The 27440-nt window shown below is 41.3% G+C and overlaps 1 protein-coding gene across 1 annotated transcript in view; it reads right to left on the bottom strand.

Moving 5' to 3' along the window:
• The window catches only part of SND1 (staphylococcal nuclease and tudor domain containing 1), a 419761-nt gene that overhangs the window by 203936 nt on the left and 188385 nt on the right, over positions 1-27440 (bottom strand). The window contains exon 12 of the mRNA XM_082847033.1: positions 17588-17688. Within this exon, the coding sequence (XP_082703159.1) occupies positions 17588-17688 (101 nt within the window). The remainder of the gene's footprint in view (positions 1-17587; positions 17689-27440) is intronic.

Raw genomic sequence — 27440 nt, 5'->3', positions numbered from 1 at the left:
GGTATTTAACACTAGAATGTACGTTATCGTTAGAGACAATTTTGAGATAGTTCTCTTTCATCCATCTTAAACTTTTTAGACATGCTCTATGCCCTCAGAAATTCTTTCCTTAAGTCACAAGGATGCATCTTCATAATACTCAGGTGGCTGGGTTTAGTACTTGATCTAGAGGTATCTATTCATATCTCCACAGCTTCTAGAACAGGGGATGCAAACTCATTGCCTCTCTTTATAATTAAAGTTGCATTGGAACACAGCCACACCCAATTGTTTGCATGTTGTCTGGCGGCCTTAGCATTACAAAGGTAGAGTTGAATAGTCCTAACACAGACCACATGGCTCTCAAAGCTGAAATACTAGTATCTAGTACTTTATAGAAAAAGTTTGCTTCTCCTGCCTTAGAGCACTGCTTTTTAAAGTGACCTTTAAGAGGTCAATTCCTGTGACACTCAGCTCTCACAATTAGGGGGTCATATTCACTGTAATAATTGCTTCACTCATGTTAAAAAAAAAAATCCAACTGGCTCCTTTTTAATAATGCTGCCATGTGACCTTCATGCAGTTATAGCAGGCTAACTGATGTGCTCCAAATAAACTGAGGAAGCACTTTGTAATAATACAAGAGTCTCTGTGAAGATGCCAAGTATTAGGTGACATCCTTTCCCCTGAGCAGTAATTTTGCGGGGGGAGGAGAAAAGAACCTGGCATCTATTCATGGTACTAACAGTCTGGCCACAAGATTCCATCGTAAATAAACTAGCCCGTCTCTTCCAAAGAGCACTCACAATGCTTCCATTAAGAGTGAGGAAAGCAACCAACACGGGCACCTCTGCTTTCAACAGCAGCAGGAGGTAAGGAGAGAAGCGGCAGGGATCTGGACTTGCTGTGCAAGGTTACCTCACGAAGCTGTTGTAAGGAAAAGAAGTAAATAAATGATGATACTGAGATTGTGCCGGTACACAGTGAGCACTACACCTTTTGGTGTTCACTCTTGTTGCTGCTCCCATTAACACCGGCCTAGTTTGGTCACTCTTCCTGGACTCAGACATGTTGTTTATAAAATGAGGGAGGTGGACTAGCTCGTCTTGAACCCTAGACAGTCCTACAAAATTCTAGGACTTTACTAGAAGAAAAAAGGTTCAAAGGAAAGATGTTAAAGGTACGTGTACAAGGGAAGCATCTTTGAGGAAACAGCTGAAAAGGTGAGCCTCACTTCACAAGGCCAGAGACCTGTCCAGTAGATGAAGCCATCCGTGCAGGCTCCTGCTTCAAACCTGGCTGTCCTGGGAGGAGGGCACCCTGGGCTGATGAAGTTGATGAGCTCCTCTCTTTGGAGGCAGCACATGGCCTGGGAGAGCGCCCACCCAGCCGCAGCCTCTGCATCACATGCGCCGCTGCAGCGGCAAGATTCATGGCTTCCGCAACAGGCCAGTGTTATCCAATATGCATGAAATCAAAGTTTTCATCATTTCCAATGGTCAACGGCCAGTGGGTGTTAAATCCCAGAATACCAGGGTTAACAAAGGAGTCATTAAAAACCTAGCATTAAATCACTGCTGTAGCCAATGGCGAGAGTGATGTCTGTAATACATTACAAGGCTGATGAGAAAGAAACAAGTTCCAATTTAGAAATGAATTATCGGATGTTTTAAAAAACTGGTTGGATAGGTATCACAACTATTTTGTTATCACAGGGGAATGAGAGGGGGTGACATACAAGTTATGTCATGGGTGGTAAATTATCATCTAAAATCACAGGGAACAGAAATCAGAGGTGAATAACTTCCTAAAGACATAATGAGGGGGCTTCCCTGGTGGCGCAGTGGTTGAGAGTCCGCCTGCCGATGCAGGGGACACGGGTTACTGCCCCGGTCCGGGAAGATCCCAAATGCCGCGGAGCGGCTGGGCCCATGAGCCATGGCCGCTGAGCCTGCGCGTCCGGAGCCTGTGCCCCGCAACGGGAGAGGCCACAACAGTGAGAGGCCCGTGTACCACAAAAAAAAAAAAAAAAAAAAGACATAATGAGGGAGAAGAGAATCCTGACACTCTGGCCAGATTTTACCTCCTCTGTCTTTTTAGTTTTTATGTGTGGGCGGGGCTGGGGGGGAGTTCTGAGCTGCAAAGCCGTTATTATTATACTTTGTGCCCTAGAAACAAGTTTACTCTAGAGAAGTTTTAGAACAATCAGTCTGCTTACAGTCCCACTACCCCTGCCAGACTCTAAATAAACTCATTCTTCAGCTCATCCTTCCTGGAGCTGCCATAAAAAAATATACCTTCCAGAAAAAGATGACTCAGCTATTAAAATGGAAGGTAAACTGTGGAGAGGGCTGGATAGGGAGAGGAGGGGAAATGAGTGCTGACCCTAATGAACTGTCTTCTAATCTACGATGAACACTGTGTTATTGCTGAACATAATCTATCAATGTGAAAACAGTCTAATGGTCTAAAGATGAAAAACACAGAACGGGCACAAGTGGGCAAGGTATGACCTACCTATATGCTCCAATTTTCCTGAGTTTCCAGATGGGAAAAACAGCCTCCAGCGACTCCTATTTACTTTTTTATGGATCTATCCTGGGACAGTTCATTTACAATAAAAACACATGTCACCAAGTTCTACTCAAGCTCAGGCTGAAAGAATCCCTTTACAGGCAATGATTCTCAACCACACCCTCTCAAACACAAAGCTCAACAATGCAGAACAAGGTATGGAAAATAGTTCCAATTCAAACTATCCAATCCAAAATAGGAATACTTCTAGTTATTGACTATTCCTCCTCTGCCAACCAAACCCACTCTAAAAACAAGACTGACATCTCCCCCTGAAAACAGTCTTGCAAGGTTCTCAAAGACTCAAACTTTTGTGTGTTATAATCAAGGGCAATATTCAAAATATTCAAATATTTAACATTATAGTACTGGCTAGTTTGTTATACATGTGAACACCAGCTGAACACAAGCCCTGCTTATAAATAGAAAGGTGTGAAGGAAAACAGCCAGGGTCATAAATGGGGTTAGACCTAGAAGAGCATCAACACAAAACAGCAAATCATTTGAGGATATTAGTCTGGATTAAAGGCTGCCAAATAATTATGCCTCGGTCACCTAAGTACACATTATTAATTTCAGATACATCAGTCTTATCTGATACATCTACAACTTATCTGAGAGTAGAGGAGTATGTTGGCTTTGGAAACTCCTGTTTCCTCTAGGCTTCCTTTCCTAGTGCTTGTTAATACTGGCAGCACATTAGAATCACCATTCAAAATACCCGTTCCAGGCCAATAATACCAGAATCTCTAGGGGGTAAAGATCAGTATTTTTAAAACAACAAATATCAGTACCTAGATTTAAAATATGGGGCACCATTATATTTTTAAGAGCCCCAAGTGGTTCTATAATGTAGTTTTGTGGAAAACTGCCTAGACAACTAATATAGGCTTCTTTTCAAGAATTCATGGGGCCAAGAATGAAGACATGCAACTTCAGGGCCCCAGAATCATACATGTGTCAAACAATCTAGCATTCCGCAAAGAACAAGAACCTAAGAATTGTGGGTAGGGAGCACACCAAGCTTTGGAACCGGTTCAGGAACAGCAAATTCATTTCTATTGGCTCTATTTAGGTTGCAGGAAGATAAGCAATCGGCTGTGGGAGCCACCAGGGAGAAGATTCCTCATGTCTGTCTCCTCAGAACAGAGCTGCCAGTTGCAATGCTGCATTTTCTAGGCAGCTGTGATGACAAGAGGTCCCTCCAAAATGTTGGCACCACTTGGGGAGGGGGAGTTCTCTGCCTCTCAGGGGAATAAGGGACAAATAAGCAAACACGTGGCCATTATGACAAAACCAGGCCTACGTACCCAGTTTATTATTAGCCTGACATTAAACACCACTTAAAAACAAAACAAAACCACCCGCCCACACAAACACGCACCCAAGACAGAAAATTACATAATGGCATCTGGAATGATTGGCTCTGACAGTGCAAGGAGAACCAGCCAAATCATAGAGGTCCGGTAAAGACCAAAATGGAGATGGGGTAGCCCCAGAAAGCCTTTTTCAAATCCTCTATGGTTGGACTTCTCTGGTGGTGCAGTGGTTAAGAATCTGCCTGCCAACGCAGGGGACACGGGTTCGAGCCCTGGTCCTGGAAGATCCCACGTGCCGTGGAGCAACTAAGCCTCTGCACCACAACTACTGAGCCTGCGCTCTAGAGCCCGCAAGTCACAACTACTGAGGCCATGTGCCACAACTACTGAAGCCCACGCGCCTAGAGCCCATGCTCCGCAGCAAGCGAAGCCACCGCAATGAGAAGCCCACGCACAGCCCCCGCTCGCTGCAACTAGAGAAAGCCCACACGCAGCAATGAACACCCAATGCAGCCAAAAATAAAATTAAAAAATTTAAAAAAAAAGATGCATTAGAAAATGGTATTTAAAAAATCCTCTATGGTTTTTGCAGGTGCTGATATACATGAAAAATGCTTTGTCCTTGTTTAGAGGAAGGCATTCAAAATAATACTCTAGATTCTGGAAGGCCATCATTCTGCTCTGCAAAATACCAAGCCACTGTTACCTGAAAAAATAACTATCTTCTTCTACGTAAGTTAGAAGAAAATTGTTTTGGCACAGGTTGCTTCTTAGGGTGGATGCTCAAAAGAAGTTCTCTCAGATGGGTCAGCAAGGAAAAACAGGCCCAGTAAGAATTCTACTAACTGCTCCGTTATGGTTTATGGCCCATAACCCAGCCAGCTGGCACCACGGAAACAGGCGAGTCGTGTTTTGTTTCCCAGAATTCATGAGCAACTGGACCAAGCCCAACGTCAGTATGGATAAGGTCTAGAATGTGGGAGCAGCTTTAGACTTCCACCGCATAAACGAAGTATACAACTGCAGCGGGTAAAAGCTCTAGAAGTGAGTCTCCACTCATAAAACAAAGTCAAAACAAAAATGCTTCCTGGTAGTCAACGTTTGCCTAAGAATTAGAAGACACAGTGTTTTTTAACTGAACGATTCGCAGCTCTAGTAGAAGCAACAAATGAACCCAGCAATACAATAAGCGATTTGCGACTTCCTATTCTCCCCTTCCCTTGGGGGGAACGTGGGGTTATTTTGGTTTCCAACTTTGAAATACAGTAAGCAACTACAGAGCCGTGGTGGTGAACCCTCGCTCAAATGGTCTGATCTCCCCATAGCCACAGCCTGTGCTAAGTGACAAACGAAGGAAAACAGTTTCAAAGCCAGGTTTCTGAGAAAGTGGTGACAAGAAAAAATGATTTACACAGGTGCTTCTTACTTTAGAGGAAAAGGTGATTTTGCAGTCAATGTCAAGATGATTTTTGTTTTGGGAGGAGGCGGGATAGAACTGCAATATAATTAATTCCCCTCGTTGCTGACCTGATACGTGATGGTCTATAAATCAGTTTTAACACAACAGAAGCTCACATTAAGGCAACAGTTTGTTGAATCACAGCTGTCATGTAAACAGATGTATCAGAAAGCCAAAAGGCTCCATGTAAAACCCACACTGGAAACTTGATAAAAGGCAGTCCCAAGTTTCCTTTGGCCCCTATGAAGCTCATGCCATTAAACATCTCTAAATTCTACGCTGCATGCTGACTTCCAAGGTCCAAATATCTGTTAAATCCCTCCATGTTCCACTTGCTGTGAACACAACGATGGCACAAAACTTCACAAAGGCATCACAGCAGAGAGGGTCAGTCTAAAAGATCCACAGAAAGGGAATTCCCTGGCGGTCTAGTGGTTAGGACTCTGCACTTTCACTGCCATGGGCCCAGGTTCAATCCCTGGTTGGGGAACTAAGGTCCCACGACGCGGCAAAGAAGAAAACAAAAAAAATTCAGAGAATCTGACTTTCAGTAAGACTTTTAAGGTAGGGGCAGAGAATAGCAGCATTTCCTAAAACACTTAAGTCAGTAGCCCTCTGCCTTTTAAACACCTAATATATACAGGTAGGAAGTAAATAGGTAGCTAAATATGTATACACAACAAGTATACCCAGGGAGACTGCTTGCTAGCACACCTCTTGGTTTGAAAGATACTATTCAATAAATTGCTTTTACTAAGGAATAAATATTGTCCCTACTCAATGGTCAATGTGTGTTAAACTCCTTGAAACATTAAAAATTACTCATGAATATCTAACTTCTTTTACAGGAGTACTTATCAGTCATTACTGTCTTAGGTGAACAGAGTATGCCTTCGATGCTTAGAGGAAAAATGATGTGATTCGGTGGCAAGTGAAAAAATGAGAAAAGAGAAATCCAAAACTAAAGTGTCTGCCATGGAACAATAAGAACTGACTAGTACAACAACACCTAACCATAATCCCATGGGGTGATTTGTTGTTTAACTAACCTTTGAGCAGGTACTACATACTACGCATTTTCTACATCTTATTCAAGCTCATCTGTGAGGTAGCAACGTTATCAGTAGATGGGCTCGGGTGGGGGGACTGTGAAGAATAAGAGGGTGGAATATAAAAACATTCAAGAAGAATCCTTAAAAAAGGAAAAAGTTGAGTGAAAAGAAATGGCCAGAGATGTAGGAGAGGTGACAAAGGACAAAAGAGACCCCTAGGTCTGAAATTAGGCCAATGACCAATTTAGGGGCCAGGCTTAGGACTCATTTAACTACTTGACTATTATGGCTTAGTCACTGTGCTAGACATTTTAAATGCACTGGCACATTTAATCCTCACGACAGCCCTCGGAGTGTAGTATTATCGTATCGAACTCACATAAGAAAAAAACTAAGGCCCAAGATTGCACAGCTATCAAGGCATAGAGCCGAGGTTTAATCTCAAGTGTGCTTACCTCCAAAGCCTACTTGAAGAAAATATCCACAGAATCTTCAGATCCAACAATAACTAGTCTTCATCTCAACATTATGACAAACGGTCAAAGTTTTCCTGTTTGTAAATTAAATTCTTAAAAAATAACCAGCACTCAAAAGGCATACCCTTCAAACAACGGTTATGTTAGCATGATTACATAATGGCTGATTCCCCCTATTTTCTAAACTTTTGAAAATGATACTACAATTTTTATTACTTTAAAATATCACTCAATATGAACTGGAGCAAATCCCTGTGAAGCAGCATCACCACTGGGAGATAGAAAAATCTATAAAACTCCATTCCTGCTTCCCTTACCACTGTGTACTGTGCTGGCCACAGGAACTGTAAAGAGAAAGGGGCTGAGATATGGCGTTAAAAGACACAATTTGTGCTTACTGGTAATCATGTCAAATGTCCCCTCTCCTTATCACATCAATTGCACTCTCCAAAGGAAGAAATAAAGAATGCTTGACGGAGGTCAGAATGGCAGACTGAGAACGTATGTCCACATGACATTCTTTACAAGGTCCCACTGAAATGACAGAAAAGACAGATATGCACAAGAATAAAGCCCTAATAGCGCTGGAAAATAAGAAAGTGTGTTAACAGCATATCAGAAAGTTTGCACAAATCCTGAAAGACAGAAAATAGATCGGATCAGATGGGTGGCAAATCAGGGGCGCCTCAAGGGCCTTTATTGACACAAACAAAGCACACGGTGAGTAGGCTTTGGGAACATCATCTGAGCAATTAATCAGGAACAGCATTCAGAAGAGCAGGGCCGGCCAGCCAGCCTCTTCCCCATCCATCCCTGTGATGCCCACAGAGCTGCTAGGAGCAGAGAGTTTTGACCCCTGGTAAAAGAAAAAGGCCCTAACCAGCAAGCACAGGCATTTCTTCCAGCACATACTTGTTTGTGTGATCCCAAGCAGTTCACATCCCACAAAACCACCAAAACCCCGAAACAAACAGGGTTATACTCAGTCATCTTAAACCCTATGGAACTTTCTAGCCTAAGCACCAGCAAAAACGACCCTAATAAAAATGGTGCACAATGAGAAATCTCTAGGGTTCGAGTAGCCTTGAACTCTGGGGCTCTGATTCTTTCTCTTCCATCTAGAGAAGGGACTACAGGGCTTTGTTTTCAATAGAGACCATTTAAAAAAAAACTTTTTTTAATTGAAGTATAGTTTATTTACAATGTTGTGCCATCAATAGAGACCATTTTCATCAAAACAGTCTGATGCATAGTGTGGTCTTCTTCATTAATCCACTGTTTTCATTCTGGAAAAAGTGTCTTCATAGCTTTTGTGACCTCACTGACAGGCTGCTACCGGGCTTAACATAGCAAAAAGCATAAAGGTTCTTGAAGTCACTAATGTAGTCATGACTTATGTGAAAGGAAATTCCTACTATAGACTCCTCAACTTTACACTTAGATTTTTCTTATTTAAGTCTTTATACCTTGCTAAAGTTCTCCCTTTAAATGTAAGAAAGTTTATCCCTTACTGTTTTCAATACTTCAATGTATTTGGGAACATCACTTATAAACCAATATGACTTCTACTTTATATCAATGTGTTTCACCAAATTACCGATGTCACACGAGATAATTCACTTCAAAAAACACACGTTATAATAGAACAGAGGGCAGGTGATTTTGGTAGATGGATTTTGTGGCCTGAAAGTTAAGCAGAGGCACCGTGTTTAGAGAGAGTAGGCCGAACACATCACAGACCCACCCCACCCCTGGTCGCCCCTCATAGGCCATCCCAGGGAAATGCACTAAGGCTCTCTACCAGGTGATGAAAGCCCCCCACGCCTTGACAGTTTTAGTGGGGCCTGAAATTTGCCTGCCTCCTCTATGTTCCAGGTCCACTTTCAGGCACCACATAAGGAAGGCTGCGTCTGATCATTCCTGCTCCCTTATGACTTTTTTATGACAGATGTCTTGGAGAAGCAGACACAGAAAACTGCAGAGGAACAACCATGCCAACTCCAGCCTGGTCCTTTCTTTATAAATATAGGTCAAGCTTCACAAAATGCTTGAGGACTTATGAAAGAAAAAGAACAAAGTAAAGAGCATTTAGTCATGGGGGAAAGCTGGAAGAAGTGCTTAATTTTTAAATAAGATTCTCAGAGATAGAGAAAATATTATATTCATAGACTAAGAAGAGGATGCTATTAAAATAGAGCAGTTAAAGAACAGAAAATTTAAATATGAGTGCTGACATTAAAAAGTAAAATGGGTTTGATTAATAGACTAGCATGTAAATTTCATGGGGGCACAAATCATTTCTATTTTAGAACTGCCATATATTCCTGGTGCCTAACCCAGTGCTTAGTACACACCAGGCACTCTCTAAAGACTCGGTATATGAAATAACAAGTAAGTACATGAATAAGTGAGATGAATGAATCAGAGACGGTATGAATGTAAATGAGTCAATATACATGGCTGGCTGGCTAAGCAAGTGGGAAAACAATGAAGACATCTCCTTGAATATAGGACAAAAATGCAGAGGTGGTCTTAAAAATTTGGAAGAAAAGTTAGATATATGAAGATACAATATTACAAAAGAAAAAGAAAATGATTCAAGAAGTGACAACAAAAAAATCTCTTTAGTGTTCAGTGTTGAAAAGACAATCGAGTATGAAGCAAAAAGGACATCGAAATATTTTGATAGTTTCAGAAAACCAACAATTAATGGTAAATTGTAAAAAACTCTTCCAGAGCCATAAAAAAATGTTACATTTAAAGAAACAGAAATTGGATTTCTCATAAACGTTGTTGAAGCAATAGAACACAGTGTCTTCAAAGTTTTCAAGAAAATAATTTTGAAGCCATAATTTTATAATGACACTAATAATCAAGAACATAAGCAAAAAAATTTAAACATTTTCAGAAATTTAGAAACTTTACCACCCAACACATGAGAAAAATCAAGGTTCTTCAACAAATGAGAGGAAAATCCACAAAAAGAATGACTTGAGATATAGTGGCAACTGTATATGAAGAAGTGTAAAAAGGAAGAAGGGATATAGACACACACAATTAATTCAACAGTTCTCTGGACATTTAATGACATGGATTTCTTTTATGGTAGGTCTAATCACACTATCATGTTTTTTGGTCCAACAGGAACACTTACACAATTATAACTGCTAGGGGATGCGGGATAGGTTTAAATATTTAGGAACATCTTGCAAGCAAAGGTTAGAAGACAATGACATTGACAGAGGAGAAACTGAATAAATGCTATAAATCTTGATAAAAGCAAAAAGAACTTTTTTAAAAGAATAAGAAAAAAGTGTAAGCATTCTACTTTCCTAATCTTTCAGAGTGGGCAGTACATAGACACTATATAAAGTTAATCAGAAACAGTAACTGAACATTATAAAGTTTACCATTGGTGAAACAAAAATAATGTAAGAAAACTAGGGGCTAAAGGGTAGAAATGATAGTGCAAACACTAAAAAACGAAGAGATACTGTTTAAAGCTAAAAATTTAAAAAATTAGTAGTGTTAATTTATAGGGTTATAAGGATAACCAACCCAAAAAGTGAGAAGCAGTCTCTGTTACAAGTTAGCATCGGGTCCTCCGCCCGGTGAGGCAGGAGTAAGGTAAGCAAGTCTTTAGGTCCCTAAGAGAACATGGAGCAGGATGGGAACCACGGTGAATTGTCAGGACTCACAAAGCTTCACCAACACTGAACGGCCCAAGAATGGTAATGTGAAGAGGAAAAGGACAAATGGCTTCAGTGGGTAGTCGCTTGAGCATTTCATTTTGTCTACTGACAGGTTAAGTTACTGACTCATCTAAAAATAAAGATGTATGAGGGATTATTTCTTATTTTTATTTTAACTTGTTTGAGTGGTAGATTCTCTAAAAGTCCCGGGCAAAATCTGAATAGAAAAGAGCCTTTTAAGGTACTGTTTATATAAAGTCACTTGTGTTTCTTAAAGCCAAAATTTCCATAAGCAAGGTTCTGGGGGCAGCAAAGCCAGTGAATACCCTTAAGGACTCTTGACATCTCAGCGACCAGAGTCGAGAAAGTTCCTGAGAATGAAGTGCAGCCGGGAGAGCCTCCGCACAGGGAAATGCTTAAGACTTTGTTCACGGCTATATTCCCAGTGCCTGGCTCACAGCAGGTGCTCAACAAATATGTGTTGAAGAAACAAACAGATAAATCTATTGTTCTTAGCAGACAAATATAGAAGGAGCAGCTGGTCTCCTGTCTGGGCCCAGTCCCTCACTACGTTACTTTGAGGGCCCACAGAAATCGGAATAGATAGCATTTCTACTTTTTCCAAACAGGGCCTTTAACTTAAGATGATTTTGAACACACTTATCCATATCTCTAAACATTCCAGAATGTTCCTCCCTTAGGATGAGTTCCCCTTATTTGGAGAAAAGCCTCACTCTCCCCCAGGCTCTCCATGGTATACTTTGTGAAATTGATAAGGGGGCCTTCCTGAAGATCAGCTCAGTATACACTGTCACCCAGTACTTGACATTCTACTCAATTGATACTGAGAAAAAAAAAATAGAGAAAAGTGAAAGAAAGAACACACATTGCTCAGTAAAGGATTCTGCTGATTTGTAAGAGCCAAGTGCTCCATTATGAAAAGCTTAATTGAACTTCCATATACAGTGATGAGGGTAATACAATAATTTGAAAGCATCAGGGCTGTACAAAGAAAAAAAGACTCAGCCGCATGAGATTCCCACATATAGACAGCCACAAGATGTTCAAGACCTAACTGAAACTAAGCAGTGTTCCCACCTGAACCCTTTGCCACAACCAAGTTCCTTCTTATGGTGCTGTATGGGGCCATTCTCTTAAAATGGTCACTGTGCTAAAGCCAGCAGGAGATAGGTGCAGTTATTTAACCATTCTTTCCGAAGTATTCTACGCTAAATGCCACAGATGCTTCCAATGTCTTCAGGATGGTGGACAGGCATAAATAATTCTACTACTCAATACAGCAGCCTGTGAGGTTGAGAAAGCAACCTACGGTGCTCTTTTTAGAGGTGAAGGTTGGTTAGGAGTTTATGATTTAGGTGTTTGGGGGTGAGGGGAGAGGAGGAATGTTTCTTTTGATGTCTTCTTTTCCCTTAAAAGCAGGAAAAGGTTGGAGGGGGAAACCCACTAAAGCAGATGAAGTGTAAACAACAAATCTGTGCAGAAAAGTGGTGGCTACAAGCCAGAGTTTACCTCCTGGCTGAGCCACTGACATTAATACTATGTCAGGTACTGAAAGAGTACCTCTTCAGAATATTGTGGGCCACTTGGCGAGTAAGAACACTAGGACAGAAAATGGGGTTTCAGGAGGTCACGTTCTTCCTATGTTTAGCTTGGAAGTCAGACATTAGTGTGTTTTAAGATTTGACCTGACAGCAAAAGCCTTACAGCTACAGAACTCAAGCCAGAAAAGCTAGGGATGGTATGACACTGCTTCCTACTATGGCTGAGAAAAACTGAACTAGGATTAGAAAAGAATTCTTCTCGAAGGAGAATACCTTAACCTCATGCTCAGTCACTAACAGAAGAGCTGAGGAAGTACGCCTGCAAACTAGAACCAATGAAAATGAAAAAAGGAAAAGAAGTCTGATTCTAGGACTTCCTTGGCAGTCCAGTGGTTAAGACTTTGCCTTCCAATGCAGGGGGTGCGGGTTCGATCCCTGGTCCGCGAGCTAAGATCCCACATGCTTCGCAGCCAAACAAACCAAAAAAACGTAAAACAGACGCAATATTGTAACAAATTCAATAAAGACTTTAAAAATGGCCCGCATCAAAAAAAAAAAGAAGTCTGATTCCTTGTAAGTGTAATAGTCTGATTTATATAAAAATAATAAAGACAAACTATCTATGAAGAAGCCAGAGAGCCGCAAAGGAAGTTCATAAAGATGGCATTGCTCCTGCTAGATGATAACCATTACAACAAAGAGTAACTAAGATGCTCCAAGCCCAAGAGATCTGCCACAACATCTCTGGTAGTAAGGACCCCACACAGGCATCAAGGTGGACAGCAGTGGCTTTACATGAATGTGGCCGGGAGCAGAGATTAAAACAATGTTTCAAAAATCACAGTTACAAAACTCCAATCACCTCTCAAAAAACTGACCTTGTGCAGAAATGAGGCATTTCCCAACTGTTCCTATTGCACAGTTTCATCTCTGTGCCATCTTTCACTTTTCCAAAATGGGCCATGTCTATTGTCTCCTATTATTGTGAAATACTTCACATAATGAGAAGGGGGCAAAACTTTAAATGACACTATCTACTGGATATGTGACAATTTTCCAGGGATGGGGGACGGGGTGGTGGTAATTATGAGCGTACACGTGTGAGGCTTGACCCCAAGTCATATTTTTAGGTGGCCCTTTATAAATGTGAACAAAATTTTTTTTAACACTTTTCTTTGAAAATGTGATATGCAGAAAAGACATGGCCAATCAGTTAATAGGTAATATGGGTTTGCCAAACTGCAGCTCAAAAGTAATTGGGGGGCTTCCCTGGTGGCGCAGTGGTTGAGAGTCTGCCTGCCGATGCAGGGGACGCGGGTTCATGCCCCGGTCCGGGAAGATCCCACATACCGCGGAGCGGCTGGGCCCGTGAGCCATGGCCTCTGAGCCTGCGCATCCGGAGCCTGTGCTCCACAACAGGAGAGGCCACAACAGTGAGAGGCCCGCGTACCGAAAAAAAAAAAAAGTAATTGGGAAGTCCAGCACAAGTAAAGGTCACCCCACAAAACTTGCTCCCCAGGAAGGCTCTGGCAATAACGGAAGAATGAGATTTTAATCACTGAAGCTAATTACATAGAAGACTAAATCACAAGAAGAGTTATATAAGTGTCTTAAATACAATACAAAGTAATTAACAGGAAGCGCCATCTTGACAGCTTCCTGTAACAATCCAGGCCTAAAAGGATCAGCTAATTCCCAACCTGGGAGCCAGAGAATGAGAAACAACTCAAAGTTTGATCTTTTTATTTAAGCTGTTTTGATTAACAGGTAACAACTCTTGCCAACTCTATAGTGAAGTTAATCAAGAAAAAAATTTTAATCTATTAGAGGAATGATGAACCTCGTTTTCATTGATTCCCCAGAGGGCAAGAGAGGGGGCGTTGAAGACGGTTCCACCAGAGAGGCCTCCCAAAGACCATGTGACTCGACGCAGACCCATACAGCAAGAGAAAACAACAGGAGGATGAGATGGAACCCTATGGAGGATAGGGATAATTCACACACTTTGGCATGTGAAATACACTCAAAAATCTGCTTTGAAATAATCCTGAAAGAGGCCATCTCATCTGTCTCTTCCTTCTCTTTCCCCTGGAATGAGTAGTTTGAGAAAAGCTATTCGAGAATCGATCTCTTTTTTTTTTTTTTTTTTTTTTTTGCGGTACGCGGGCCTCTCACTGTTGTGGCCTCTCCCGTGTGGAGCACAGGCTCCGGATGCGCAGGCTCAGCGGCCATGGCTCACGGGCCCAGCCGCTCCGTGGCATGTGGGATCTTCACGGACCGGGGCACGAACCCGTGTCCCCTGCGTGGGCAGGCAGACTCTCAACCACTGCGCCACCAGTGAAGCCCCAGACATAGTTTAGATTGGGTCGTTTAGACACAGTTTAGATAAGATCATTAATTCTGCAGCATCTCTACAAGCTGAACAAAGCCTAAGACCTCTCACGAGAGGCAATGAATTACTAGAGGAGCTCTCCTAGCAACCTTTCCTTAACTGGCCCACATGTTCTACGATCTCCCCAAAACCCAGAGGCTGATACCAGTTAGTGACTGAGGACCACTCTAACACACCTGTGCACTTCTATCCCAATCTGTTTCTGTCCCCAGATTTATACTGGTCATTTTTATTATGTACTTCACTAAGTTTTATATCAATAATTGAAATATGAGTACCAAAAGAAAGTGTCTTTATGAAACATTGTTTTAAAAGGTTTAATAAGAGGAATGGCTTTTAAATGGCTGCAACATGTGCAAAAATCAGAGCAGGAAAACTATAACAGATGAGGGGGATGTAAATCACAAAGATCTAGGATTCCATAATTAGTGTTTTTAAGTCATCATTCCATAGAGAAAGTTATGCAACTCACAGTGGGTCCTTGCTGCCCATATATCAAAGATTTGGAGATATAAATACCTTTTTGTGTTTAAAATGGAATTAAGGGGTTTCCCTGGTGGCGCAGTGGTTGAGAGTCCGCCTGCCGATGCAGGGGATGCGGGTTCGTGCCCCGGTCCGAGAGGATCCCACATGCCGTGGAGCGGCTGGGGCCGTGAGCCATGGCCACTGAGCCTGCGCATCCAGAGCCTGTGCTCCGCAACGGGAGAGGCCACAACGGTGAGTGGCCCGTGTACCGCAAAAAAATAAAAAATAAAAAATGGAACTAAAACATTTGGGATAAAAAAATTAAATCCCCTGCTCTAGTCAATGTTTCTGAATAACCATTAAAAGCAGATAGAAGGATTTCGGTATAATTCTAAATATAAGCTGAGTATTTTGGACATTATTATTAATACCTCAACTCTCCTACACTATTATTTGGAATGATCTAAGTAGAGAAAATTCAAGAAAAAATGAAAACAAAATCAAGGCCATGGGAAAACAAAGAGAAGCCATGAGGAAGACTTGAACATCAGAAGCATGCTACCAGGAAGACTTTCTAGAGATGCCCTATCTTTGGCACTGACCTTCCAATAACCAAATAAACAAGGAAAACTATCAGATACAAGGTTTTTTTTTTGATATTTATCAGATTAAAATAAACCTGTAGCTCAGAAGAAACAGCTGTCCCAGGTAATGAAACATCTAAGTACTCCCAGTTTTATTTCATAAAGGGACACACTGTGCGATACAGTAAACAATCACTCACAGGTTTATCGAACTCCTACCAACTGCTGAATACTGAGACTACAGCAGAGAATAAACAAGACAAAAATCCCTATCTTCAGGGAGCTTACTATCTGGTGACGTTTGGTCTCAAAAATATTAGTACATCCCCACATTTCTCCCAGTTACCGCCCAGCAGTTTACTCATAAAGTCTAGTTTAGTAGAAACAAATCTATGAGGAAACTCAACGCACCCAGGGTACCCTGCCAAGCCGGTCTAATCCGAGGTAAACACCTTGGTAAATAATGCAAAAGTAATACTTACGATCTAATTACAAGAACTGGGAGATAGAAAGGTCAATGTTAACACCCCATAGAACATGTCCAGAATATCTAATTTTAAGCAGTGTAATTTTATTTTGAAAATATACTTCAATGGTAACCAAATGAAAAAAAAAAAAGAATCCGCTCTAATGGGTCATTAGAAAAACACGAATAGAAGCCATTTGCCAAAAATAAAAAGATGTGCATTTTGACAGCAGTGGTGTTGTTTTAACCAGTAAGTAGATAGAAGGAGCAGTTATCGGAGAGGACTCCTTGTATGTGGCAGCGTAAATCTTAATCTAGGGGAATACTAACTTTCCAGCTTTCCACAGGAGGAAGGCATGCATCAAGCTCCTAAGAATTGGTGACAAATTGGTAATAATTGTTGTTGCAAGTCATACAGATGGAAGAATGAGTAAAATATTTCCTAGTTTCCCCATTCCAAAAATATTATCTAATTTCTCAAGAACGTGCTTCTAAAAATAACCTGATGCCTGTGATGATATTAAGGTAATGACATCAAAAGCCTATATTCAGTTCCTCTCGGCAAAAGTGAAGTCTCCGATTGCTGCGTGAACATCAACAACATTAATACCTATAGGAGCCGCAACAGTAGCTAAAAATACCTGTTTCCAAAAGTGACAACACGAATGGGGGCAGGGGGAGCAGGGCGACGGATGGGAGAAGCTCCTGTTTGGCAGGAGAGCTTCTGGAAAGTAAGTTAGCCACCAGATCCTCTTTCTTTCAGGGGCATGCTATAGCTTACAGAGAGGTGTTTCTCCCAGTGGGCTTCACTGTACTTTCAACAAAACAATCCTTGTTTTGATGAGAAGCCTATCCTTTTCTTCCCCTCCACCATGCCCTCTTTTAAAAGAAAAGAAAAATACCAGTTTGGTAACAAACACCATTTAAGATTGTGAAATACAGAAGGAGACAATCAGCATGCTGGTGTCGTTTACACAGGGTAAGAATTGCTCCTGGGGACTGACTGATTGTTTTAATATCTATTGTGGAAGCACGGCCCAGCAGGCTTCCTACTGCCCCCATCAGATAGCTCCTTGGAAGGCTGTTCTTCAACCGAGCTCCCAAAAGACTTTGGAATGTAACCAGGGTAAGGCCAGCGGAGTAGAAGAGGGAGACCCTGTCATCTACTGATTACATACATCTATACAAAGAAAAGGTCCAATTAACCTCTCTTCTCTTTCTGGCCTACAATTAAACTAATATGCAGAGAATCTTTCTAATTTTGCACAGTACCTAAGGGCCTGACTGACACTCAATAAACGGCATTATTAATAGTAATAATGAGTGCTACATAGTGCCAAGCACACAGAGCCCAATAAGTCTTAAATAATGACAATAATGAAAGTATATGATTAACTAATGAGCGATTATGCAGTACTTTGCAAACAAAGTGCTACACAGGCACATAACAATTATAAGCCACTGAGTTAAGAGTAACAGAAAGCAAATCAGGACAAAAGGGAGGAGAGACTTGAATGAGGAGAGAACTCTCAGCTATGGCTGAGTTGCTACCAGCCAGAACACTCACATTCCTCCAATGGTGACAGTGGCACAGGTACGCTCTGAAAAGGCAGGCACCGTCTCTGTGGCTGGGCTGGCCGGTCTAATGTAGTCCACAGTCACGTTGACCTGAAAATAAAGAATCAAGTAGACCACTGTAAAGTAATTACACTCCAATAAAGATGTTTAAAAAAAAAGCATCAAGGTAGTTAAGGCTGAGAATTTGCAACACAGCTCACTAGCAGCCCCCTGTGCCAGCACAACAGCAAAAGCTGACCTCACTCACAGTACGACTTTGTGGGTCTAAGATTTTAAAAAACAACTGAAAGAGAGCTGAACCACACATGGGGAGAAAATATCTGCAAAAAGCCATCTCTAATAGAGGACTGTAATCCAAAATATAGGAAGAACTCTTAAATCCCAACCATAAGAAAATAAAAAAACCCAATTTTATAGTGGGCAAAAGACCTGGATATCTTACCAAGGGAGACATATAGATGACAAGCATATGGAAAAGATGTTCCACACGTGTCACTGGGGAAATGCAAACTGAAATAACTATGAGCTACCACGACGCATCTATTAGAATAGCCAAAATCCAACACACTGACCACAAATGCAGGTGAGGATAGGGAACAAAAGGAATTCTCGTTCAGTTACTGGGAATACAACACAGTACAGCCACTCTGAGAGATGGTTTTGGATAGAACAAACTTTTACCATACATCCCGACAGTAAAAAACTTACGTCCACACAAAAATCTGTACGTGGATGTTTTTGGCAGCTTTATATATAGATGCCAAAACTTGGAAGCAACCAAAGTGCTCTTCAGTAAGTGAGTGAATAAACTGTGGTTCATGAACACAACTGCATATTATTCAGCCCTTAAAAAGAAATGAGCTGTCGAGCCACGAAAAGACATGGGGGAATCTGAAATACATATTACTAAGAGAAAGAAGCCAATCGAAAAGCTATATATTGTATGATTCCAACTGTGACGTTCTGGAAAAGGCAAAAATACAAAGACAGTAAAAAGATCACCGATTGCCAGGGGTTAGCAGGACGAGACAGGATGAACAGCTGTGAGGGCAGGATTTTGACAGCAGTGAAACTATTCTGTATAGAAGTATAATGATGTATACATGTCATTACACATTTGTCAAAATCCATACAAGGTAGAACACCCAGAGTGAACCCTAGTGAACTATGGACTCCGGATGATGCTGTGTCCATGTAGGCTCACCAATTATAATAAATGTACCACGCTGGAGTGGGATTGTTGATGGCAGAGGAGGAAGTACGTGGGGGGCAGGGGGGAGAGATACGGGAATTCTCTGTACTTTCTGTTCAATTTTGCTTTGAGCCTAAAAGATGCTGTGAACCTAAAGGATGACTGATATCAAGAGAGAAGGAAAAATGGCTGAACCTTTAAGGCCTTACATAAATTATACTCCACAGAGAAGAGATCTGGAACATTCCTGGAGGACTCCTAGACATTATGGTAAAGCAGTTCTCTAACCTTCTCAGACTCCTTTGAAAATCTGTTCAAAAATATGAATGAATGCCTCTACAGAAAAACTGCATGTGGTTTCAGCCCGCCATAAGTTCTCAAGGCCTGTGTTAAGAACTGTCAAGAAGAACAAACAAGATGGCAGTCACAGAGATTCTTGGGACTGGTTTCACAATATGTGAATCAAAATGATGCAGCTAACTACACCCGATACCAACAGAGTTGGAGTTAGGAAATTGGCGGTGGGGGGGGTGGGGGATGGACTGGACTGGAAGAACCTTTAATACTAGGTTAATCCTAGTATATACTAAACATATGGATATGGACACACTGAGCAATGCTTTTTCTTTACAAAACCTTTCAAGAGGACGTGTGTGTGTCAAAAGAAAGTTGTAAAAATAAATAAATAAATAAAAAAGTGGTATGTGGTATCCCTTAGCAAACACACAGGGTCTGTATTATAGCATTAAGACAAATGCTTGGCTTTGGTCATGGCCGAGGTTACATACCTGTTACATACCTGTACTGAGGAGTCAAGCACCCTGAAGCCAACCCCATGATCTGAAAGTCCAGAATTCCCTTTCCTAACTATGACTTTAGTTCCCACCGGTCAGCTTAGAGACAGCACGTTGTACAAGCATCAAGTTCAGCCACACTGCTGGTGAGCAGCATCAAAATCCGTTCAAACTGCCTGTTGCTCCAAAAACCATTTTATAAATGAATATGGAAATTTCCAGAAGGACAGCTGCCTCCAAATTCTGACTGTCAGATCACTGACTTGAACGCTCCATCTAATCATGTTTTAAAAGCAACAAGGAGCCACATCAGCGAGAAAAGCCAATTAAGGGCTGAAAGTAAGGTAAATCTTTCTCATGAGAAGTACTATCATCATACAACAACACAGAAAGAAGACAATATAAAGAGGACTCCTTAGGTCAGAAGTCTACACCGACACTACTGCTCAGCCGTATCATCTTTCTAAAGCTAAGGAGATGGATAAATGTGAGGAATGGGAACAGCCCAGGAGCGGGGGTAGGGCTGAAAAACTAGTACCTCCAACAAAGAGGTTTTCATAGTTTCCCTGTAGGCATCTGGCCAGAGTTATTACAGGCCAAAGACAGGGCAAGGAATGGGAGGTCTACACACACAGAAGCAAGGCTGACTCAAATCCCTGGGAAGGAAAGAGTCCTCTGCATGTTGTCTGTACTGACCCACCCTGGAACTCTCCTCTGGCAAGGCCTGATAACTAACCTACGGAAGCAGAAGAGGGCCGGGAAAGCACGTAGACACCTGTTGAAGTTCTGGCAAAAATCACACAGGAAATCAGTATTGTACAGGAGCTAAACCTCAAGGGCGCCCGTACCATAGGATGTGAAGTAACTCAGGGCCAAGTTTAAAAAGGGCACAGACACAGGGTATGGTCCAATTTGGGGCATTCGGGGGGCAAGTCAAAAATTTGTGGAGATGTTCACCTGTTTTTGTGTTTTCACCCAATCCATCTAGTAACAAACTCAAGCCCTCAATTCCACTACCAGGGAGAAAAATTCATCCCTGCTTAAAAATAAACTCAGTGAATCTCAAGATTACCTTGCACCTGCCAATGACAAGCCTCCACCTCAGCAGACAGGAGTGGGACAGCAGCTCATCAGCGCAAGTACATGGCACAGAGTAACATTAGCTCTCCACCCAGAGAGCAGCTATTCATCTGGAAGGCCACTTGAGTAGCGCTGGTGGTGGTGGTGATGGGGGTAATGGTAATAAACAAAAATGAACCCTTAGCATCTCATCTTCCAGGCCAAAAGGTATGCTATCCCCAAGCTGTCTTTAAAGAAAATGAATGGGAAGACCCCCCCCCTCCCAAAAATCTTTCATCTTCAATAACCAAAAGAACCAGTAACTACATTCTACATTCACCTGCCAATTAGTTTTTTCCTCTATCTAGAGAAAGAACTGAAAGTCAAGAGATTAAAGAGCTCATTGGAGAGGTAACATTATTAAAGAAATTCTCAAATACAAATGAGGCCCTGAGAATAGTCCACAGCCAAGACACACACCTGCTGACAGCTATGACAAACCAGGAATTAAAGTCAATGTGTAATTGGCATTTATGTCCCCCTCCTGGGGATTCTGAGATCTGTGCTCCTGCCTTGGAGTTTTTCATCTCTAGATACGTATCCCTGACTTGTCAATCACTTTTGGAAAAGAGCAGTTTCAATTAAAACTGCAAATCTTAGCAAAATCTTCATCTGAATAGTGGATAACCTGAATTTTGTGCTTGGGGGTAATTACATAAGGAATGGCATGAGTTGAAAAGAAGTAATGGGTTAATGCAAATGTGTCCTTCATTTTTCCAGCAAAGATACTCCTGGAACACTGGGTATGCAGGAATTTACATGTACAGGACACAGGGCAGGGCCTGATCCCTCTTTACAGCAAGGACCACAAGGAGTCCAGGGCTCCCTGCTGGTTCCACCTGTCATTCTCTTATTGAATGAGTCACACACCACATCTTTGGGCCTCACTTTTCTCATGTAATTCACCTGGTAAATGAGAGCACCAGACTACAACTTTAGAGCATCACTGAACTCTAGAATTCTACAAACTAACTTAGCCAGACATGGTGTGCTATGTAGTATTTTCTTAGACCGGTGTAATTCCTACCTTACACTACTATGAACTAGTACAGATAAGAGTGTAAGCGCCAGGAGAGGGAAAAAAACATGCCTTTTATTCATGGAAACTGCCATGATAGGGCCTGTACGGTAGGAGCATACACAGTGAATATTTGTTTCATGAATGGATACGTGTAATCAGGAACCCTTTCAGACATAAAATTCTGGAGGATACTTTTGAAATGAGGTGGTTAGGCATTTTGAGGACCACTTAGTCAAGCTGTTAACCATTCTGTTTCATATATTAATTTAAAGCATGAAGGAGGGAAGACGTATATTGAAATTGGGATAATGCTTTAGGTTAAGAAAAATATAATTTCCTGTATTATTTCTCAAAGAGGTTCTCAAAGACAAGATAGGGTAGCAGGTAATCTGATTCCTCCTTGGTGCATTAGATTGTGGAATATTCCTTGAAAACAATTTCAAGGACCCTTCAGAGGAACTAAGATGAGAACTTAAAACCAAATTTGTATCCCAATCTCGTATAAAGTCTGGAAACAGTTTAGTACAACAGAATACACTTGGGCCACACCTAAGGAATTCTGACAATCTATGGATACTCTTCACGTAACTAATCGTTCACTAGAAAGGGTGACAAACCACCAGAGAACTTCATAGACATTATGATGCTGATGATAATGAAATGACAAAATCTGAATGCCTAAGCATAAAAGATACGTAAGATTTCCAGGCCACAGTCAGAGTTTAGGCTGTTATGTGAGGTTATTTTGCATACTTACTATATAATCCCACCCACTATTCCATGTGGCCAATCATAAATTCACAAAGGGCTGTTCAAAAAAATACCCTGGCTTAAGAAAAAAGCTCTCGTATGGCCCGTCATTCTCATGACAGAAACAGAAAACACATCATCTGGGCAAGTCTGGCTAAGGCAGCCGGGAGACAAAAGTAAGTGGAACAAAATATTTTATGCAGCTTAGATAAGAGCATGGACTCTGGGAGCTGCCAGACTGCAGGCTTTGGTTACCAGCAATTCTACATATGAGCTGTGAGAACCTGGAAAAGTTACCTCACTTCCGTGCTTCAGTTTAACATGGATAACTCTACCTATCTCACTGTTAGAAGAAGAAATGCATTAATATACATGAGGCATTTAGAGCAGGGCCTGACTCATACGAAGCTGTGTCAGTTATTTTTAGACAAACATATACTGATTTTCTTGGGGAGAGCCTGGCACAGAGTAGGTGATAAGTATCTGCGAGATAAATACATAAATACATGCATACATACATACATGCATAAATAAGATGCATGTTGACTTTAAATCATTAGGCAGAAACACTCAATTAAATATACTTTTCCCCTTAAGGAGTCACAGCAAACAGGAATATGTACCTCATACATATTTCATCCCAACTTACAGATAAATATGGGTTATTTTAAAGAATGATACACTATTTAGTACTTATTTAGACACCTTCCAGATTAATTTTGCAGGTACTAGTTGGGGAGATTTTATTTACCAAAGATAACTGAAGTAGTGTGTGGGGAATCACCTCAACTAATAGGTTAACTAGAGGAATTTGGGGAGGACACTCCTTGCCTTACAAAATCAGGAAGACAAGGAACAGAGAGCAACCAAGTTTCCATTTGCTGTAGGCATAATAGGACAATACTTAATTTATGCATTCTTGACCTTTTACTGCTAACAAGCAATGTAGGCAATCATTCTAAAAATGTGAGATACCTTTTTTTTTTTTTTAATTTGAAGCACAGTTCAGTCACCCGTTCATCTAGATACAGGATGAGCTTCAAAACAAAATTGCCAAGGACCCTCTTGGTCCTGCTTCTGGGCACACTGACCTCCCAGGTGAGCCACCTATTCAGACATAAGCTAAACTCTCATAAACGATGTCAAACGTACCCTGTGCTGTCTAGGAGGCAACAACAATCAAAGCCACAAATGAGAGCAACATATGCACATTGACATTTTCTAGCAGCGACATTAAAAAAAGAAACAGATAAAAGTACTTTTTTTTTTTCTTTTCGTGGTACGCGGGCCTGTCACTGTTGTGGCCTCTCCCGTTGCGGCCATGGCTCACAGGCCCAGCCGCTCCGGGGCATGTGGGATCTTCCCGGACCGGGGCACGAACCCGTGTCCCCTGCATCGGCAGGCGGACTCTCAACCACTGCGCCACCAGGGAAGCCCTAAAATTACTTTTAATAGTATTTTTGATTTAACTCAAAATATCCAAAACATTATCATATCAACATATAACCAATATTATTTTTAAAGTATTGGGGTTTTTTTTCTTTCTTTCACTGACAAAGTCTTTGAAATCCGGTGTGTGTTGTGCAGGAACAACACATCTCAGTCTGGACCAGCAATACTTCAAATGCACAATAGCCACACACAGCTGTGGTGGTGATACTGGACTGTACATGCCCAGACTGTCCATTAAGGGACCAGAGTCTTAGCCTCAATCCTCTATTACATGATCCTACCTTTTGTGGTTATACCTTTCTCTAGTTTCTATGGAGAACTTTTGTTATCTTCTATTTTAAGATTCCTTGTAAATACTCTTAAACCAAGTATGAAAAAACATGGTATAAAAAATGTTTATCATTCATTTTCTTACTTAAAAAATCTATTATTTAACTAGACTAGAAAGGCAAGCTATTTATGTAATTTTCAGTTCCAGAAAACAATTTCAGGGGTGAGAATAAATGTGCACACAAAGGGAAAAAAATTCCTCTAATTTGTAACTATCATTGTAAAATATATTCTGTTCAATATCTGATGAAGATACTTTTTCAGCGACTTCTCTACCAACTCAATGGTTGGACTTAATCACTGAGTTGCTGACGTAAGTCTAGAACTCTTCACCTTGGTGTTTGAAATGTACTCTAATGGTAACTATAAACTCACATTAAAGAAATATCTGCTTTTGTAACTATGATCAATGCTTCTGTTGAGTATTGGTATTATTAGAAAGAAAATGAGCAATTGGTAGATGTGAACTGTTTATGTTTATGTTCAGCACAATCAAAAGCTGAAATCGGGGCTTCCCTGGTGGCGCAGTGGTTGAGAATCTGCCTGCCAATGCAGGGGACGTGGGTTCGAGCCCTGGTCTGGGAGGATCCCACATGCCTCGGAGGAACTGGGCCCATGAGCCACAACTACTGAGCCTGCGGGGTCTGGAGCCTGTGCTCCACAACAAGAGAGGCCGCGACAATGAGAGGCCCGCGCACCACGATGAAGAGTGGCCCCCGCGTGCCACAACTAGAGAAAGCCCTCGCACAGAAACGGAGACCCAATACAGCCATAAATAAATAAATAAATAAAAAGCTGAAATCTCTGTGTCCCATTAGGACATCGTTTAGCTCTGGCATGTCTTAACTTAGAAGAACTTTTACAGATACACTGACAAAAAATTATATATCTACACTGCAAAGAGAAGGAGACAAACCAATGATCCTTTCCTACCTCTCCAAGCCACAGCCTAGATGTATTCGGTAACACCCCCTTCAAAATCATTGTAATTAGGTGTTAAGGCTGTTTATTCACATGTATTTATGTTGCTCTCTCTGATCTACAATCACCCTTTCCCCCTCCCCCCTCACCCCCCGCAAAATCAGGACTATTTTGAGCACATTTCATTTTCATCAATGGAATGTTAACCTCTACTGCTTCCCAACCTCCATGAGCAGAGTCAAGGAGCTTTCTTATTTGATGCATTTCTGACAAAATGAACCCATTACTCCCCACCCCCTTGTCAGATGGGCAAATGCATTTATCTGTTTTGAAAGGAAAGGTAAAATCCAGCTTCATACGGGGCCTATGGAGATGCTAAGAGTCTCTACCTGACATTAGGCATTCATTTAAGTGGACATCACTACTCCCCGAGAAACACTCAGTTTGGTAAATATTTAATTAGAAGCATACACAGGCATGAGATCCACAAGTAAATGTGAAAACATTTTATATAAAGGGCCATTAGAGCTGGGCAAAGATTTCTAGAAGTAGTGATAACACCCTGACTAAAACGTAACATTAAAATGGTTGGAAACACGATGCATAGTTTATGTATGAGGTAGATAACGAGCACATATAAAATAATCAGGGAAATGAAGTTCTGACCATTGAAAATATTTCAAGTAAATCTGATGAGGATCAAAGACAAATAGAAACCACTATGTGAGAGTAACCTTGCAGCTGCAAGCATTTTCATTAATCCTCTTAAGTCCTTATAAACCTACAGATATATCTAAAAAGTGTAACCTGTTTGCATTAGTGCTCCACCCTCTATATTACTCATTACTGCATTATGGTTTAACTCATCCCAATACCTAATTTTAATACCACAGTGTCTGTACCAAAGAATGCCAAAGGCCCCCCAAAACACTACTGGAAACTGTCCCACAGGTTCCCTGCATGTCTCTTCTTACTTCTCCTCAGAGCCACCACCTCCACTGCTTTCCTCTGGAGGATGAAGGTTGAGTGTGGGTCATTTTTCTCCTCTATACAAGTGTCAGTCATGGTCATCTGGGTCCAAAGTTTCCCAGGTCAGCAGCAGTCAGGGTAAATTAAATCACTCCACCCAGAGCTCTCCCTGGAGGAGTTCCAGCCACACAAGCAGCACAAATACATGGATACTCATGCCTTTGTGTAGAATACACACAATGTCAGCCAGTCTCGAAAATAACAGCTGTAATAAAGCTAAGATGAGAGGCTCAGGGATATGAAGAACGGGGATTTGCTTAATGGCATCTAAGAAGTATTACTGGAGGAAAAAGGATGCTTTTAAGACATGGATAAAAACAAAAAGGTTAAATTACATTTTCTCTACAAACATAATATGTGCCAGTCTACAAAGGAAAAGGCCACTCAACAAAAGGCCAAACTGGGAAACCAAAGCAATAAAAGTGGGAGCTAAAGTAGTCACCCAGCCAAGAGTTCCAATCAATTCCTATTGCTCCGGGGGTTAGGTATTGCAAAGTCAGTACAGAAAAGCCACCCTGCATTCACTACGTTCAGAGCACACCTATTTCTCCAGCACGCCCGCAAGCTGCCATTTAGAAGTCACTCAGACAAAGGAAATAAACGAACACTCAGGTAAGTTAACTTAAAGGTGAAAGTTAGAATGGTGAATTGGACTAGTAGAAGTGTATCTTGACCTCAAAGGAGAATGATGAAGAAAAAATATAATTCTTAAGGAATACCTGCCAATGGCACAAAGAAAAATAGCCCAAAAATACAGCCCTTCTGTTGTATAAATTATCCTTGGTTTCGTTGCTAAGAAAAGATTCCAAGAGAGTCAGATGTTAACATCATAGGCCTTTCTTCCTTTAGATATACCTTCCTCTCCCTGTATTTCACACAGAAGATAGAGGCCTACTAAATGAAACGAAGTCCCTTGATCAAAGGCACAGCGTGCCCAGAGCAATAACACCTAAGGTCAATGTCTGAAACTACACACAGACACTGATCAAAGACCATCCTGACTGCATCTGTGTCCACCTCCAAATCCAGGTCTCTTAACAAAAACAGTGTACGTCTATGCACACGGCCAAGTCCCCAGCCCGCAAATACGTATTAGGAAATTAGGTGGTTAGCACTGGATTATAAACCTAGGTCAAAGGCACCAATTACAGCCTAAATTCATGAAGCAAATTGCCTCTCAGCAGCTGCATAGCCAAAGAAGCCCTCTCCCAGACTCAAAGTTCTTTCTTCCATT

Source organism: Leucopleurus acutus (assembly GCF_964270905.1).
Source record: "Leucopleurus acutus genome assembly, chromosome: 9".
NCBI lineage: Eukaryota > Metazoa > Chordata > Mammalia > Artiodactyla > Delphinidae > Leucopleurus > Leucopleurus acutus.
Note: the sequence above shows the minus strand (reverse complement) of the source record. Positions and strands in the feature narration are given on the sequence as shown.